Source organism: Ptychodera flava, chromosome 14 (genome assembly GCF_041260155.1).
Source record: "Ptychodera flava strain L36383 chromosome 14, AS_Pfla_20210202, whole genome shotgun sequence".
NCBI lineage: Eukaryota > Metazoa > Hemichordata > Enteropneusta > Ptychoderidae > Ptychodera > Ptychodera flava.
Genome location: NC_091941.1, coordinates 29,453,951 through 29,470,458, shown reverse-complemented (window position 1 = coordinate 29,470,458; position 16,508 = coordinate 29,453,951). Strand labels below are relative to the sequence as shown.

The following is a 16,508-nucleotide window of genomic DNA, read 5'->3' as shown; positions in this document are numbered from 1 at the left end:
CGTATCAGAGGAAAAAATAAGGAGCAGCTATTCAGAGTTTGCGCAGAAGGATGGGGGGATAAACCATATTGAATTTCATTCCTTCACTTTGGCCTACAAATCTCGTAAAATGCCGCGAGACGAGACAGGTTGTAAGATGCAATCTGTGGCATCTTACAAGTGAGTCTAACCGTAGGCACGAGGGGGAGTTCCACTTTATCCTCCGCCGTAACTGCATTACACTTGAAAACTCGAACAGTGGATTCTTGTAACCCTCGTAACACATGGGATCACGCAAATGCTGTAAGTTGCCTGGGGATCATTGGAAGGTTACCTTAGAGTTCACCAGTCGACGACCCTTCCCATCTATAGTACAGCAAAATATTGCATATCTGCCCAAAACTGAAGAGCTTCCACGAATCTTGAATCATCGGAAGTTCAAAAATGAGTCATATCGTTCTTTCCGAATTGCCTCATTAGGGACGGACTGGACTGAACTTGACGAAAATTGCGACGGTCAACGGAACAGATAAAAAATGACACCATGCACATAAAAACAGATAGATCACGTAGGGACGATCTAATCATAAACCTATACAAGCTTGAATCTAAGATGTGTTGCGAGTGCTCGCATGCACAGTGCCGATCACGTAGAAATCTTTTCACCAAAGTTTTATAAATAGTGTCCCCCCGATAACATCGCTGAATATTAATCTTAATTTATCATGGTAGCCTCAATACTCTACAATTTTTCACGTATTGATAATACAAAGTAGCTGCTTTACTTCTATTAAGGTAGATCTTCGCCCCGGGAAACTTTTTAGGATACTCAAATGTTTAAAAAAATGTATTTTTCTTGTCTGCTGCCGGTTTTGACATATTTTAAGCCCATGGGGCAAATGAAGGTTTCACCGTCATGTTTTTGACAAAATCAAAGATTTCTCTTTTTTCTGCACGGAGACAACACTGTAAATGGCGGTTTTGAAAACGTGTCTCTGACATGTGGACAGCTAGAGATCCGTTGGGCCAATACAAGATATAATTCAAGCACAGACAAGGCGAGGAGAGAGGGCATATACATGATAAGAGTGAACCACAAAATTTTAATCGTCTCTCTTTTTATTTTGCACTCTATATTTACATGAAGAGATTCGTAGAATTCTGGGGTAAAGTGGGTAAATTTGAGGTAATTTGTGTCTCCAAAATCCAAAATTTGCTCAGAGACCCCTCAGTACTTATTCATGATCATTGAAAGTTAACCTTTATCAAAGTATGAGCGAAAGTTTAATTTTTCAGTTTCAAAGCCCCTACCACCTTATAGCGAACAGTTCTTACGTACCTGGTGCTTTTAAACTTTTATCAAACTTTATCGCGGTATTGACGCCGAGAAATGGGATCTTAGTTGCGTCAGGGAAGTCAGCATCTCGCCCCAGCGAGATTCCCTGCAAGCCTCGTATTCAATGATGTTCTAATTCGCTTTTCATTTGGTAAATATCGGGCAATTTGTAATTTTGCACGGCGACCCACTGATTCATTATTCTTGCTTTCGATAGGGTGGTTCGAAGTTTCCTAGTTAAGCTTTTCAGTGTCGAGGCGCGAACTTCTTTAAAGGGACAAAGTCGGCCATTTTTCATGAATTTTGTTTGATACGAGATACTACTTATATTACACGATACATGAAACCATCGCGAGAATGAATTAATGGTGACGACAATTAATTCATTTTCGCGATTCATTAATTTGTTTAAAGCTGGGGTTGAATATTTGCATTGTCACCCATTCATTCACTATCTTTCAACATGTCAAACAATATAACAATATCTTGCATCAAAACAAAATTCATGAAAAATGGCCGACTTTGTCCCTTTAAAGTCCAGTGTTGTTCAAGCCACTGTGAGACCGGGGAACAACAGGATACCAAGATAAAGACAGTTTTTTAGTATAAATCTTGCATCTTGGGTGGGAAGTGGGTGATCCTGACCGCTACGCGTAAATATACTCACATTGTAGACCCTAGTCTGGCAGAGACCCTGCGATTCGCGTTCTTCCCTGTTGGAACACGCGCGCCCTTCAGAGACACGACGCGAATCCCAGGGTCTGGACGTTCTTGCAAGCAACCGGTCGGATTTCTGCCTGATCCGGGTACTTTATAGAACTCCACACATCCGTTAATCAAAACAAAAATGACAGGTAGCATAGCCAATTAAAATTAAAAATCAAAAATCAAAACATACCGCGTATATAGGTCTACCAGCTACTAGTATATATTCTCTCCGCCAAGTTAGATAGGTTTTTCTTTTGACGTCACTACCCTTATGAATATTCATATACTTGCAAGAACCGACAGTCGCTGTGTCTGGCAGCGCGTGCTCACAGCTGCACAGCCTTTGAATGTAGGCCCATCGCGGCGCGCAGAAAACAAGGCACAGCGACTGTGGAGAGTCTATGTAGACCCATACATTTTCACTTTCAACTTAACAGCAGTCAGAACAAATCTACCTTGACTGAGAAGTGTACACAGCTCCATGAGATTGTTATCTTGTTTTGCTTGTTTTGTTTGTTTGTACATTGTCATGATAATCTTTGAAGGGGTAGGTACAACCCTCTTCGAAATATGCCTGGTACATTGCTTGTCACACCCTTGCTCTGCAAACAAAGTATGGTTCTGTGCATGTCATATCTGTAAGTGCTACAAGAGTAACGTACCTACGTTCTCAAATCGGTGTTTTGTCAGTTTCTGTGGCTGTCTGTTGGCATATGCGTTATAAGGTGATTACTGAAGAAAATTTCTTTACGTTAATTGCCGACGTAGAGTTTGAGAAAGCTTTCAGGAAACAACCAAAATTTATACAACATGCTGATTTTATATTATGTCAACTTTCCCCCGAAACTCCAGCAGTAGGTTGAGGGCGCCCTAACACTCTAATTGTTGATCCAGTTCGGTACACAGGCGGCCCAAAAACTATTAATAAGCTTATTATTGAGTTTTTCTCAGTTTTCGCTATCAGTTCCTCTCCTTTTCTTCATGCTCTGACTGATCGTAGTAAATAAAAATAAATGACTATATAGCCTAACCTAGCCTCTTGACTCTTCATTTATTTTACACCCCATTAGGACGTTTATCTCTCATATACACACATCTTGTAATTAATTAGTCAACACAACTAATTATGCTAATCCGTGTACTTATCAAGGGTTGGTCAACATTGCAAAGATAGAGATGTAACCTTTCCTATCTTTCGCGATGTTGACCAACCCATAAAATCCCTGATAAGTCCACGGATTAGCATAATTAGTTGTGTTGACTAATTAATTGCAAGATGTGTGTATATGAGAGATAAACGTCCTGATAATGGGTGTAAAATAAATAAAGAGTCAAGAGGCTAAGGTAGGCTATATAGTCATTTATTTTTATTTACTCCGATCAGTCAGAGCATGAAGAAAAGGAGAGGAACTGATAGAGAAAACTGAGAAAAATCAATAATAAGCTTATTAATAGTTTTTGGGCCGCCTGTGGCTCGGTATAGACTCCTAAAATTCGGTACACGTCTAGGAAAGCAGGAACATAAAGGGAAGGGGGTCAAGAAATAAGTATACATAAAACTTCACAGGTTCAATGAAGATTGAACTCTAATGGCCAAATATTTTGCACTGACAAAGCAGGCCTGCTATAATTGTTTCTGTTTATTTAACGACAAGCACAAAAACGGACACATACATGATAATGTATGTGTGACATATAGGTTTGTAATTATATATATGAGTGTATCTCTGTATCTATCTGTCTATCTATTTATCAATGTATGTATATATGTATACACATTGTATGTATGTGTTTGTGTTACGTATATGCTATATGTTCATTTGTATGACCAGTTTTGCAAAGATAAGGAAATAGTGAACAACGCAAACAAAACGTAGCCTCTTTTAAAATGACGTTTTATTAATAGAACAATATGTGTCAATTCTTAAATGTTTAATCATGAGCAAGTATTTCGATGAATGCGAAAATTTACACAGTTTGAGCAAAGCTGGCAAAGGTCTATTAATATACATGAACACAAATTTTTAAATCAAAGGCATGATTACCGTTACTGATACTTCGGAATTTTGAAAAAGAAAAATTACTTAAATGTTCTACTGTCTTCTTAAAAAGTTACGCTATTTGATACGCATTATCTTTCCATTGGTCTGATGGTCAAAATTCCACGATGTTGGAAAGGTTTACAGGAGGGCATGATAAAACAGTCTTTTTGGCGTAAACACAATGAATTTTGCTATAAGGCCGAAGTAAGTAAATTCTTTGTTTTGCGTCCGCGCGCGCCTAGGTTTTTGGAAATTTTTCGGAAAATAAACACAAACTTTCCTTTCAAAATTTCGCCGTTGGTGGCGCTATTTTGTCGCAAAAACAAGTCGTGCTTTTAACTTTGCCACGAAACCCATTCCTTTACGGCAGTCAGATTTCATTAACTAGACCATCCGGTGACGTAAAACAGTATTCTCTATACACATTTATCCCTGTCGATTCTCTCCGAGTCACGCCGGGGCCTCACGTTCTCGCTGTCTGTTGTGGCTTTGCCTGTTGTGGCTTTGTCGTCACGATAAAAAATGGATGAAAGCAGGGAAATAATCGAAGTTAAAACACAGGAAACCTTTGCACGGCAACTTGAAGGCATGGTCATTGCGAGCAATCGGAACTTGAACAGAGAGAGATTCAGTCGGCCGATTGGACTTGGGTACTATGACTCAGAGAGTAAGCTTATGGTAGACGGAAAAATCGGAAAGTGTTGAAGCCTATCCTAGTTTATCGGTCTATCAGGTTTGCCAAAAATTTGGTTCATTCGTCCATTTTAACTTGAAACAAAAACAGTCCTGTAAACGAAAGGCCTTTACGTACTTTTTTGTTCAGTTTGGGTGAGGGAAAGTATATTAGAATCCCTCTGTGAAAGTTCAAACTTGTAGTAGGCGGTCGTAGCTGCTCTTGAAGGAGGGCGCACTTTCTGCATTAATGACATCGGCTGGTAATTTATTTCAGGTGTCCACAACTCTTGCTGAAGAAAGAACTTCCTTATATTAAGTCGAACGTTAGTTTATGAAGTTTAGGACAGGATCCGCGAGTTTTCAAGTCGGCTGCTAACTCAAGTGAAAGGTTACATTGGTCATGGCCTTTGATAAAGTTCTAGAGTTGAATCATGTCGCCGCGAATTCTTCTTTGTTAAAGTATTATTAAACCAAGCTGTTTAAGTCTATTTTGATAATTGTAGTGTTGGAGTTTAGGTATTATTTGCCGTGCTAAGATTTTTATGTCCTTTTGTAGCCATGGTGACCAAGCTAATACTGCATATTCGAGCTGTGGTCTCACAAGTTGCTTGTAAAGACGAAGAATGACATTTTTTATTTGATCGACAATGATCGTTTGATTAGATCAAGCATTCTGTTTGCTTTTTTGCAAACTTATCAATTTTGCTTGAAGGTTTAAGGTAGAATGAAGTAGGACGCCTAAGTCATTTTCTTCAGTTGTTCGTCCCAGTTAAATATTGTTCATTGGGTATTTATGGAAGGGGTTGTTGTAGCCAATATGCGTCCGCCAGTGTTCACTCATTTTTTGTAGCTTGTCCAAATCAGCTTGTAGAATTTCAGGATCACTACAATTTCGCAAGGGATGATATGTCTTGGTATTGTCGGTAAATTTTTGAGTTCAGAAATAATTTCACCGCCAGTGTGATTGATGTAGATTAGAAAGAGCACTGGTCGAAGAACTGAACCCGGTGGGACACCACTTGTAACGTTTTCTCCATTCAGATGATGCTCCATTTATGACTACTCGCTGTTTTGTATTTGTTAATCAAGCTTTGACCAACCGTAGAATATTTCCGTCTATGCCATGGTACTTCATCTTTTCAATCAATCTGCGTTGTGGTACTTTGAAAGTCACAAGCGTCCACCTAAATTTGGGTCTGATGAGTCTGTGTGTGGAGACTGACAATTGCGAAATGCTTTCTTTTATTTGATGGAAAGGAAAGGTGCTGGTTTTACGGATGGTCCCGAGGAAGCTACAGAGAATACTTTTGTCATTATATCACTAATGTCTTGTTCTCTCTGATGCCCAATCTCTCTAAAATTGAATGCAGAGGCTACAAGTTACCATATCTGTTTGGTGTTTTCTTTCAAAACAGACACCTTTCAGCAAAACTATGACATTCCATCAGAGCATAAACATTACAAGAAACCTGAAAGAAACGTACAAGAACTTGAGACAAAAGACTGCTACTGTATACTGTTATAGTGTACCCATTCCTCAAACAGTCCAGATTTAAGTAATTTGATGAGGCTGTCAAGATGCTGTGCAATGGTATTGACATGTGGACACTTTGAATGCACAAGAAAGAAATCTAAAACTAATAAAAGAAAAACGTCAAAGAATGACTTTATCTTGATCAATTTGTCATGAAAATGCCTACAGTGATCATACAGTGTGTCACACTGTGACAGGAGTATTCATGTTGTTTGAGAAAAATTGTCCAATAAAGGCAAACAGATTTTGTGTTGAATTTCTATGTTTGTTTTTTAACCGCTTACCCGCGTACCTCTTAGGATTTCGAGTGGACGCAAAACAAAGAATTTACTTACTTTGGCCTAATTAACCATGAAACACACATAAAGACTTACGTAGGCCTAATGCTGTTTTTGGGGAGTTATAAAGCTTAAATGGTGAAAATTGAATAATTAAATGATGCTGATAGTTAACAACTGCTTCTTGAAAACAGGCGATATTTCTCTATATATCTCTATAATTTCTTTATATATGCTACAAATTGACATAAAGGGGATCTGATATTGTTATATTACGTTCACTTGTTAAAACTGTTTTCAGACCTGTTCGCTGAATTTCCTCCATTAAGACTGTTCTTATGTGCCCAATATTTTTCCTGTGCGGTTTTATCTTACGATATTCCAGCTTGAAGTAGATGCAGACTAACAACGAGTCCTGTGTAGATCTGTCAACGATCACTGCAAGCCACCATGAACAAATACATGCAACGAAACAGATCGTTTTATCGAAGTCTTCATGGTTTCGAAGTGTACTTGTACACGCAAGGAAAAACGTCAGAGCAAAAACGCCTGATTAAAGTGATCAAACACTGTTCTATAAACTCTCAGACTGTGCTCCGGAATGATGTTGGAGCTACGAGGAGGTCCTTAATTTTCCATGATTCCTAATGAGAACTCCGAATATAAAGTTGAATATAAATATATACGGGGGGTTAAGTTGGCACGTATGTACACATGAAACTCGGGCTCCCGCTTGTTTTGTCGTTTTTTGTATTAATAAAATAGAATTAAATTAAACTAAACTAAACTAAACTAAAAGTATATGTATCTCTTTGAAAACAAGTCATCCTTGATGACACAGTCCCCACTTGTTAATGGGTACTTTGCAAGTCCTCAGAGAGGATAGAGTCATCTTCATTAATTAGGTCTGTGATAAAAATACTTTGATACAGATGGCACTCAATGGCCAAGAATGAGTTCTATTGTGGTGAAAACATAAAAGGTCATTAAATGAGTCAATTAGGAATTAATCGACAGGATGTTGCCAAACATTTTTGCATACTATCCTAACACTAACAGATTATCACTGGTACCATATTTCATAAAGTTTGATGCACTATTTACAACACTGTGAGATCAACATCTGTATCAAGTTTCATCAAATTTGAAGCAGTATTTGTGGACATATCACTCTAATTAGGAAAGTTCATGACATATGCAATGACAAAATTAATTAAAACGACACTGATAAATGTCTTTTTCACTGTAAAAGCAATATGAGCTTAACATCTGTACCAAGTTTCATGAAATTTGATGCAGTATTTCTTGACATATCAGCCTAATTATGAAACTTCAGTAATTGACATGGTACTGCTACATGCCGTGAAACACATTAATGTGCATATGTATGAAGTAGGTCAATGTCCTTATACCAACTTTGAATTATACTTGTGGAAATATGCGTGAGTTATGGCTCTGTACATGAAAAAATTGTAACAAAATCGCCGCCACGCAGCTGTATTTGATCTTACTGTCTAAAAAATCGACATGCATATGTATGACATAAGTCAATGTCCATGTACCACCTTTGAATAAAATCAGTTGAGACTTGCCAGAGTTATGGCTCTCGACATGAAAAAAAACATAACAAAATGGCCACCATGTGGCCATATTGGATCATATCGTGAAACAAATAGACGTTCATATGTATAACATAAGTCAATGTCCTTGTACCAACTTTGAATAAATTTGCTTGATACATGTCTGAGTTATGGCTCCATACATGAAAAAATCGTAACAAAATGGCCGCACGGCGGCCATATTGGATCGTATCACAAAACAAATCAATGTGCATATGTATGACATTGGTCAATGTCCTTGTACCAAGTTTGAATAAAATTGGTCGAGATGTGCCTGAGTTTTGGCTAAGGACATGAAAAAATTGTAACAAAATGGCTGCCATGCGGCCATATTGGATCATATCATGAAACAAATTGACGTGCATGTGTATGACATAGGTGAATGTCCTTGTACCAACTTTGAATAAAATCGGTTGAGATATGCCTGAGTTATGGCTCCGTACATGAAAAAAATCGTAACAAAATGGCCGCACGGCAGCCATATTGGATGGTATCACAAAACAAATTGACGTGCATATGTATGACATAGGTCAATGTTCTTGTACCAATTTTGAATAAAATCGGTTGAAACATGTCTGAGTTATGGCTCTTTACACAAAAAATCGAAATAAAATGGCCGCATGGCGGCCATATTGGATCGTATCACAAAACAAATCGACGCGCACATGTATGACATATGAAGTAATCATTGTACCAAGTTTGAATGCAATCGCTCCAGGCATCTCTGAGATATCTGCGTGAACGGACAGACGGACGCACGCATGCACGGACGGACGCACGGACATGACCAAACCTGTAAGTCCCCCCGGACGGTGTCCGTGGGGATTAATAACCATTCGTGTTCCTCTCGTTGTTAACATTAAATTATTGACAGAAAAAATATACCAAACATCACCGCAACGGGACCTACTCTTATCTAAACCAGCGTCAGTATAAGTTGGGCTGTGTGAACACTGTCTGGTGACGTATACACGCCCTCACACTCGCAAGGTGTAAGTATAGAATGGACTGCACACGTGATACTTTTACACTGGTGTCTTTTACAGGGCTCTTTGAGCCACTATTGCTACCAACAACATTGATCAATATTGATTCTACTTGGCATTATTTTGGTAGCATTTTAGTCAACACCTTGAAGAAGACGGATAACCCTGGATTTTCGAAATTTTCCTGTAGTTTCGAAATTTTGAATTTTAAATTACGCCTACAGAGTGCAAATAGGTAAAATCAAAATTTTGAATTTTAAATTACGCCTACACAGTGCAAATACGCGATTTGACGTTTGGGGTTTACTTTTACGGTCGTTCTAATGCATATGCTTGGGGAAATTCCAACTTTCAGGTGAAATCAGACTAAATACTGAGTCGGTAAACCATTTTGCAACTTGCTCAATTCATTTTCATTCCTATGACATCACACGCCTGCACACATATACGCCCTGGGTTAGATCATCGTATATTCGCTTATAAAATCATTAAAAACTATCTGGCAGTGCTTTAACATGGAAGTGACACATTCATCTTGGTAACCGTTACCCACCAGCGTTTAAACGTTACCAACAATCTGACCAGGTCCAAAGGGTTACAATTATTGCAGCTTGCAAGTTCCCAACGGCATTGTATTTTTAAGAATGCGTCTCGAAAATGAAAGACTTAAACTTCGGCATATCTTTCCTCCAGCCATGGTCCCTCTATCACAGGACCGGTGATAGAGGGACCGTGCTTCAGCAAACTTTCAAACATTCTCATACAAAATCATGAATAGAAATAAGGTGTCACCGTACAAATTTCGGTATCATACAAACAAATTACCTCATATTTACCGATATTTGAAATTCAAAATTGTCGCCGTCCCTGTGTTAACCTATGGGGAAAAATTAAATTTTGTATTTAAAAGAAAATGAGACAGAGAAATTTTTATGTACTTCAAGAGCTTCCGAAGTTCGAAATTACCGCAAACACGTGGTAGATCAGAAAAGAGTTGTAAAAACTTGAGAGTGCGAGTATCTGTCCCCGTATTCCCATCTTGAGCTGCAGCATGCTTAATGATATGCGTAACCGAACTGACGCTGTTCATAAATTATTGTTAATGTGTACACATCTTAGGTCAGCTCTGGCCATACCGGAGTTGCGGCGATTTGACTCGGCGACAAAGCACATGTTTCTCTTCTGAAAGCTAGGTAAACGATTACCCCCAAGCTAAAAAGACAAACCGTCACGGCCATTTTATAAGGCTCTCTCTCTCTCAAAATTTCAATGTATCTTCCAGGGAAAAATTATGAAATAAAAATGTGCCCGAATTTTCAAATTGATTTCTTGTTTCTGTCACATCCGTACGGACATTTTTGTTGAAGTTTGTAAGTCTGTCTCTTACATGGCAACGCACAAGATCCTTGAAACCACAATATTGCATCTTTGGAGAAACGAGAAGTGGACGACGATCCATCAACGTGGTTATTGTCAATGACAACAGAGGATTAGAATTCCATAACGTGTGTCATTAATCCGACTCGACCAGTCTCGATATTCATGTCCTCATATTTGTTGTCGTAATTACCACCCCTTACACGGCATGTAGTCTCTTCAGTCGACATCACCTCCCGTCGACACATTTCAACGAATTCTCGGTAGAGTTCGCACGCCTCGGCCTTGTTGATGTTGTAGTTGTAGCTCACGTGACGATTCTTACGAATTCCGCCGAGCGTCGACTGTGGTACTATGAGAACGTCGCCCGGTAGTTCCAGCACAGACACTCTCTTGCCGTCATTGGCCCTCAAGTATCTGACATACAGCACTGCGCGGACTGAATAAGTAATAAAATAAGATGAGGTTAGGTCACAGGTACAACAATGCTATCAACATCTGCTGATGGTCCCAAAGTGGCTGCAGTGTTTTCGGTACGAATACACTTGTACTATTAGGCTTTGAAATACAAACTTTTGCTTGCATGTCGTGTTCAGTGACCATAAGAACCCCGAAGGGATCGCCTGTATGTGAAAGGTTGTCAAGCCATGGAACTCTATACACTGATAAGACAACCTAACAATACAAGTTATACACAAGTCTTTGGTTCCTTTTGATGAGCACGACAAGATTAAATAAAATATACTGGCGTATGGCCTCATTTTACTTTTGACATACATGTACTTGGAATTTCTTTTCCCTATATAAAGTTAATTCGGAGGCTATCTACAGTACACTCAGTGTGACAGTTTTCGGACGACCTCAGTTTTCGGACATTTAATGACATGCTGTTCGTTGTACTCACTTCGCTCCGTATTGATAGCGTTTTACAAGTCGTGTTACCGCATATTAAGTCAGGTGACGCTGCTGTCCCGTTTTGAATAGTTATTTTTTCGGTATAAGCTATTTTGGGCGCTACAAACTTGGCGAAGTTAACCACATCGTACGATACAAAGTGTCGAACCCAACACACAGAGACAGTCCGTGTCCGATATCTAAGCGCTATACACGTCGAAATATAGTTGCGTCGTCCATGGATTAAACGTAACTTATTTATCACGAAATTTTTACAAACAGTTTTCTAAACTCATTGAAATTGAAAATCGGGGGTTTGAAGTTTCAAAATATCAATATTTAGCCCCTATAATCACATTCCAAATACGACGTCCGATTACTGCGATAGCAGTCCGATTACTACGCACTCAACATGGGGTCAACAATTTGGCAACTTTGACCCCCTAAATAACACTTACGTCGTGTTAACAATTTGAGGATGAAAACAATAAAGTTTCGAAGGGTATGGTAATAAGATTTCGTACTGCTCGTCATTTATGAAACGGCTTTGAGCGAAATTCACTACCCTGTCCGAAAACTGTCACACTGAGTGTATTAAGTATCGGTGAATTTCAAATATTTTGCGAGCAAAATTGGTCTGGATAATGTTTTCGAGGTACCAGTACCCAAAACCTCCATAAGCTGTAACTATTGATTTTTTCCATGCTGCATTTTCGTATTATCTGTGTAACATATAGTTTCCTGTTCAACTCACAAAATCATGTCGAAAGGTCTGGCGTTAAACTTGTCTATAGGGTTTGTATGAGTGTAATAATAAACACCTATTACCTGGTCATGAGGGCAATAGCGCCCGTTTATTACTCAGATGGACCGTGCGTTACCAGAAACACATCGCTATTCGCCGAGGGCGTAGGGAATAGCGATGTGTTTCTGGTAACGCACGGCCCCTCGGAGTAATAAACGGAAGCTATGGCCCGAATAAAGACCAGGTAACAGGTGTTTTATAACACACCACACGCTCATGTCGTATTATGTTATAGTTTTTAATGTGTTTTGATATTTTGTACCGCAACAATGCATTGTGACAAGTTTAAGGGCTTACATGGCGATATTTCCACAGCGGTTAGAGTAGTGCATGGTACCCCGGGATGGTACCACTTTCTTCCAAAAAATATTCTACTCTACACATACCTAGCAACATCCTTGGTTGCAATTGAATCTTTTCGTCGATGAGCTGTTCAAGTTCCTACTCTGTTGGAATGGAAAATCTGTTTAAGAGAGAGAGACTTGTCGCTCATCCCGGGTGCACGTCACGTGCCAGTCACCCGCCATTGTTTCAAAGCTGCAGACGACACAACAGTCACGTGACCGGGCACTTTTCCAATTTTGGTCAAAACTATTTCCCTAGGGAAAGTTTTTCAAAAAATACCATCTGACGTCACTTTTATCGATTCAGTGGGGACTAGACGTATCTATTTTCTCGCCACGTGACGTATTCTGGCGAATCGCGACACGGAATGAGCATGTGGCGTGTTATAATACTATTACCTGGTCATGACGGCTATTCGCTGATCACTGCGTCTCACGTGACCAGACAAGCAGTACGAAGTAAAAAAGATGCCTGTTTGTGCTTGTCACTGACCAGCAAAGACCGCTATAGCGCTCGTTTATTACCCCGAGGGCCATGTGTTGGCAGAAACACATCACTGACCCCTAAGGTATAGTAATGTCTTTCTGCTAACGAAAGGCCAAGACAGGTAATAAACGGCCGCTATAGTCCGAACAAAGACTAGGTTATCGGTGCTTTATAACACATTACACGCTCCATGCTGATGCTCTTGTATCTTATTGTTTTCAATGTGCTTTGATGTATGGGTATTGAAACAATACACAAAGGTAAATTTACTACGCGATTCCCTCCCTCCCCCCCACACACACACACCGGGAACAGCCGTGCCAATTTCTCACAAAAGGAAGCAGAAATGTCATACCGTATTCTGTCCTTGATTGCACCTGAATATTTGTTGTCAATAGGCCTTCCAAGTTCCTACGCTATTGAAATAGAATATCTTGCTATTTTAGTCAGAGACTCGTTGCTCATACCGAGCGCTCATCATGCTCTAATCACCCGCCATCGTTTCAAAGCTGCAGACGACACTGAGCGTATGGTCACGTGACCGGGCACTTTTCAAAAACATCATGAAAATATTATCAAAGATTATAGCTACAGCTGTTGTGAGGTTGTGTGAACGTATGTGACTTAAGCTGGATTTTTATTCTGAGGGTTATTGCCTAATTACGTGGAATTGGAATTTTACGATCCCAGCTCCTGCGTTCAGTGAAGTTTGGGAGTGTATGCAATTGTCAAAAGCTAACAATAAGTTGCAAATTTACGATATTGTACCAGCTTGCTGCAAAATTGAGTGACTCCCATACAATAAAATTTAATGGAATCATTTTGCAGTTATGATAAACATTCGCTACGATCTGTGTCAGGGAATCATTTTCGCACGGTCTGATGCCAGGGATGATATAATATGATGGAAAATGTCCGATATCAGCTCATTCACGCATCCTGTACTCGAACCATACCAGAGATACCTCTGAGTCAGTTGTCGTCTGCTGCTGCCCAACAGCCAGTAAGTTAACCATATCGAGGTGCCTTTTATTGCTCTTGGGAATACACGTGAGGGGATATTAAAAATAAGCAATTCTTCGCCGTAGTGCGGTATCAGCACACGTTTATTTCCCCTGGGAAGCCCGAGTCCCGGTGACCCGACAACGGTCTTTGTTCTGTCGCAAACGCTTTTGAGAGGCCAGTCACATAACCCAGGGAACGCCCACCTATGCTCTTGACATCGCGAAAAGTCAATATGTCTTTATTATTTCTGACCACTCGACTGCAAAACCACTGCTATTGTGCTGTGCCATTCCCCTTACTAGTACATATTGACGATCTTTGCATCCCTTTGCTGAATATAGAGACATTTCGTGGTCTCTCGATAGCCTGGGCATGGCGACCTGGTGAAAATTCAAGTACTTGGAAAAACAAGGACCGGGAAAACCCCGGGTCGAAATTACTTTAATTTGACTAGCTACGAAGATTCCCTTCCAAAATAAAGATTTTCATAAAATGTCGAATTCACCTCTATTCGAAATTGAGTAAAAAACAGAAGACAGCGAAATCGTCACAACTGCTTGGTTATTTGGTTTTCTGAAAGACAGACATTTTAGCGTAGCGATGCATGTTTTCGTTCATTTCTCTCAATACGGTAGACTTGGTTCAAGTCTGTGATTTGTGAATGTTTGAGTGGAGTTAACGCGATGATTTGTATTCTCCTGTGAAACACGTGAGTGGGGTGAACGCGATGAGTGAGGTGAACGCTTTACAGGGGAGTTTCACACTGCATAAAGACACATCAACCAACTACTGCATAAAGACCAGATATGAACTGTAAATGCTCACGTGTTTCATTATATATTGAAATTATGTGTAAATTTGAACCTTTGCCATATGTTTGCAACTTCATTGAAATTATTATGATCAACATAATGAACAATAATCACCGCCGATTAATTCTAAAAGGTCATGAAGTATACAAATATGTAATTCGCTGAAATAAAAATATTAAAGTAATTTTACTGCTCTTATTGTATCACCACTTTATCTAGCAAGTGTAATTACCGTTGGCCAAGTCCTTCAAGCCATATATGCCGAGCTGTGAAAGCTCATTAGATATGCAAATTATAAATAAGCTGACATGAAAATGTGAAATGACTTTCGATATTGTTTTGATCTAGTACCTGGTATAATCATCAATGTACATAGCATGTTTTGCCAACTTTGATCAAGTAAATCCCGGTATATATCCATAATAAGCAAAGCTAATTAAATATGTAAATTAGGAAGTGGCTTTAGTAAAAATGCTTAGTGATTGTCAGTAATGTTGTATCATGGTATCTGCAATATGTGTAGCAAATTTTGTCAACTTTGGTCAAGTCAATTCAGACATATATCTCTAATTAGGAAAGTTCATTAAATATGCAAATTAGGAATTGGCTGAAGAGAAAATGCTTGATGACTTTCAATAATATTGAATTATAGAGTCTTTAATATACATAGTAAGTTTCATCAATTTTGATCAAGTCCATATACCTAATTATGAAAATTAATTTAATATTCAAATTAGGTTTTGGCTGAAGTAAAAATGTCTTTTGACTTTCAATTATGTTATATCACAGTATCTTTGATGTATATAGTAAGTTTCAACAACTACAATAAAGTTAATTCAGATTTATATCCCTAATTGGGAAAGTTCATTAAATATGCAAATTCGGAATTGGCTGAAGTAAAAATGCTTAATGACTTTCAAAAATGTTGTATCATAGTGGCTTCAGTACATGTAGCAAGTTTCATCAACTTTGGTCCAGTCATTTCAAATATATATTCCTAATTAACAAAGTTCATGAAATATGCAAATTAGGAATTGGCTGATGTTAAAACGCTTAATGACCTTCAATAATGTTAAATCATAGTATCTTTAATATACATACCAAGTTTGGTTAATTTTGATCAAGTCAAATCAGACATATATCCCTAGTTAGGAAAGTTCATTAAATATGCAAATTAGCATTTATCTTTCATGTCACCCTTTATGGTTCCCACTGCTGATATATCTTGGTGTGATTAACATTTGTAGCAAATCTCATCAAATTTTGTGTAGTTGTTTTTAATATATATCCATTTTTTCTAAAATCATTAATTATGCAAATGAGCAAAAAGTATGCAAGCCAGACCCACCAAAAACTAATCAGTTCTTGCCATTTGCTAACTGAATATATGTACCAGATTTGATTCTGATCTGATAAGCCGTTTTTGAGAAAATGGACCAACAGACAGACAGACAGACACACAGACGGACAGACAGACAGACAGACAGACATCGCTGCGACATATGCCCACGTGTGTAAACACGTGAGCAAAAAAGGAACAAGAAAAGTTGCGCAACTGCCGCGAAGAGACGGCTACCCACTGCCAGGAAATTGCCTCACGTCTTCATTAATACAAAGCCACTGTCAC

The 16,508-nt window shown here is 38.9% G+C and overlaps 1 protein-coding gene across 1 annotated transcript; it reads right to left on the bottom strand.

Annotated features, from left to right (window-relative positions):
• Positions 1–10,647: 10,647 nt before the first annotated feature.
• Positions 10,648–14,080, bottom strand: LOC139148810 (D-aminoacyl-tRNA deacylase 2-like). Its single transcript, XM_070720240.1, has 2 exons — positions 13,999–14,080; positions 10,648–10,973 (listed from the first exon to the last, which is right to left on the bottom strand). The coding sequence occupies exons 1-2, from the start codon at positions 14,078–14,080 to the stop codon at positions 10,648–10,650; spliced, it is 408 nt and encodes a 135-aa protein (XP_070576341.1).
• Between the last annotated feature and the right edge of the window lie 2,428 nt (positions 14,081–16,508).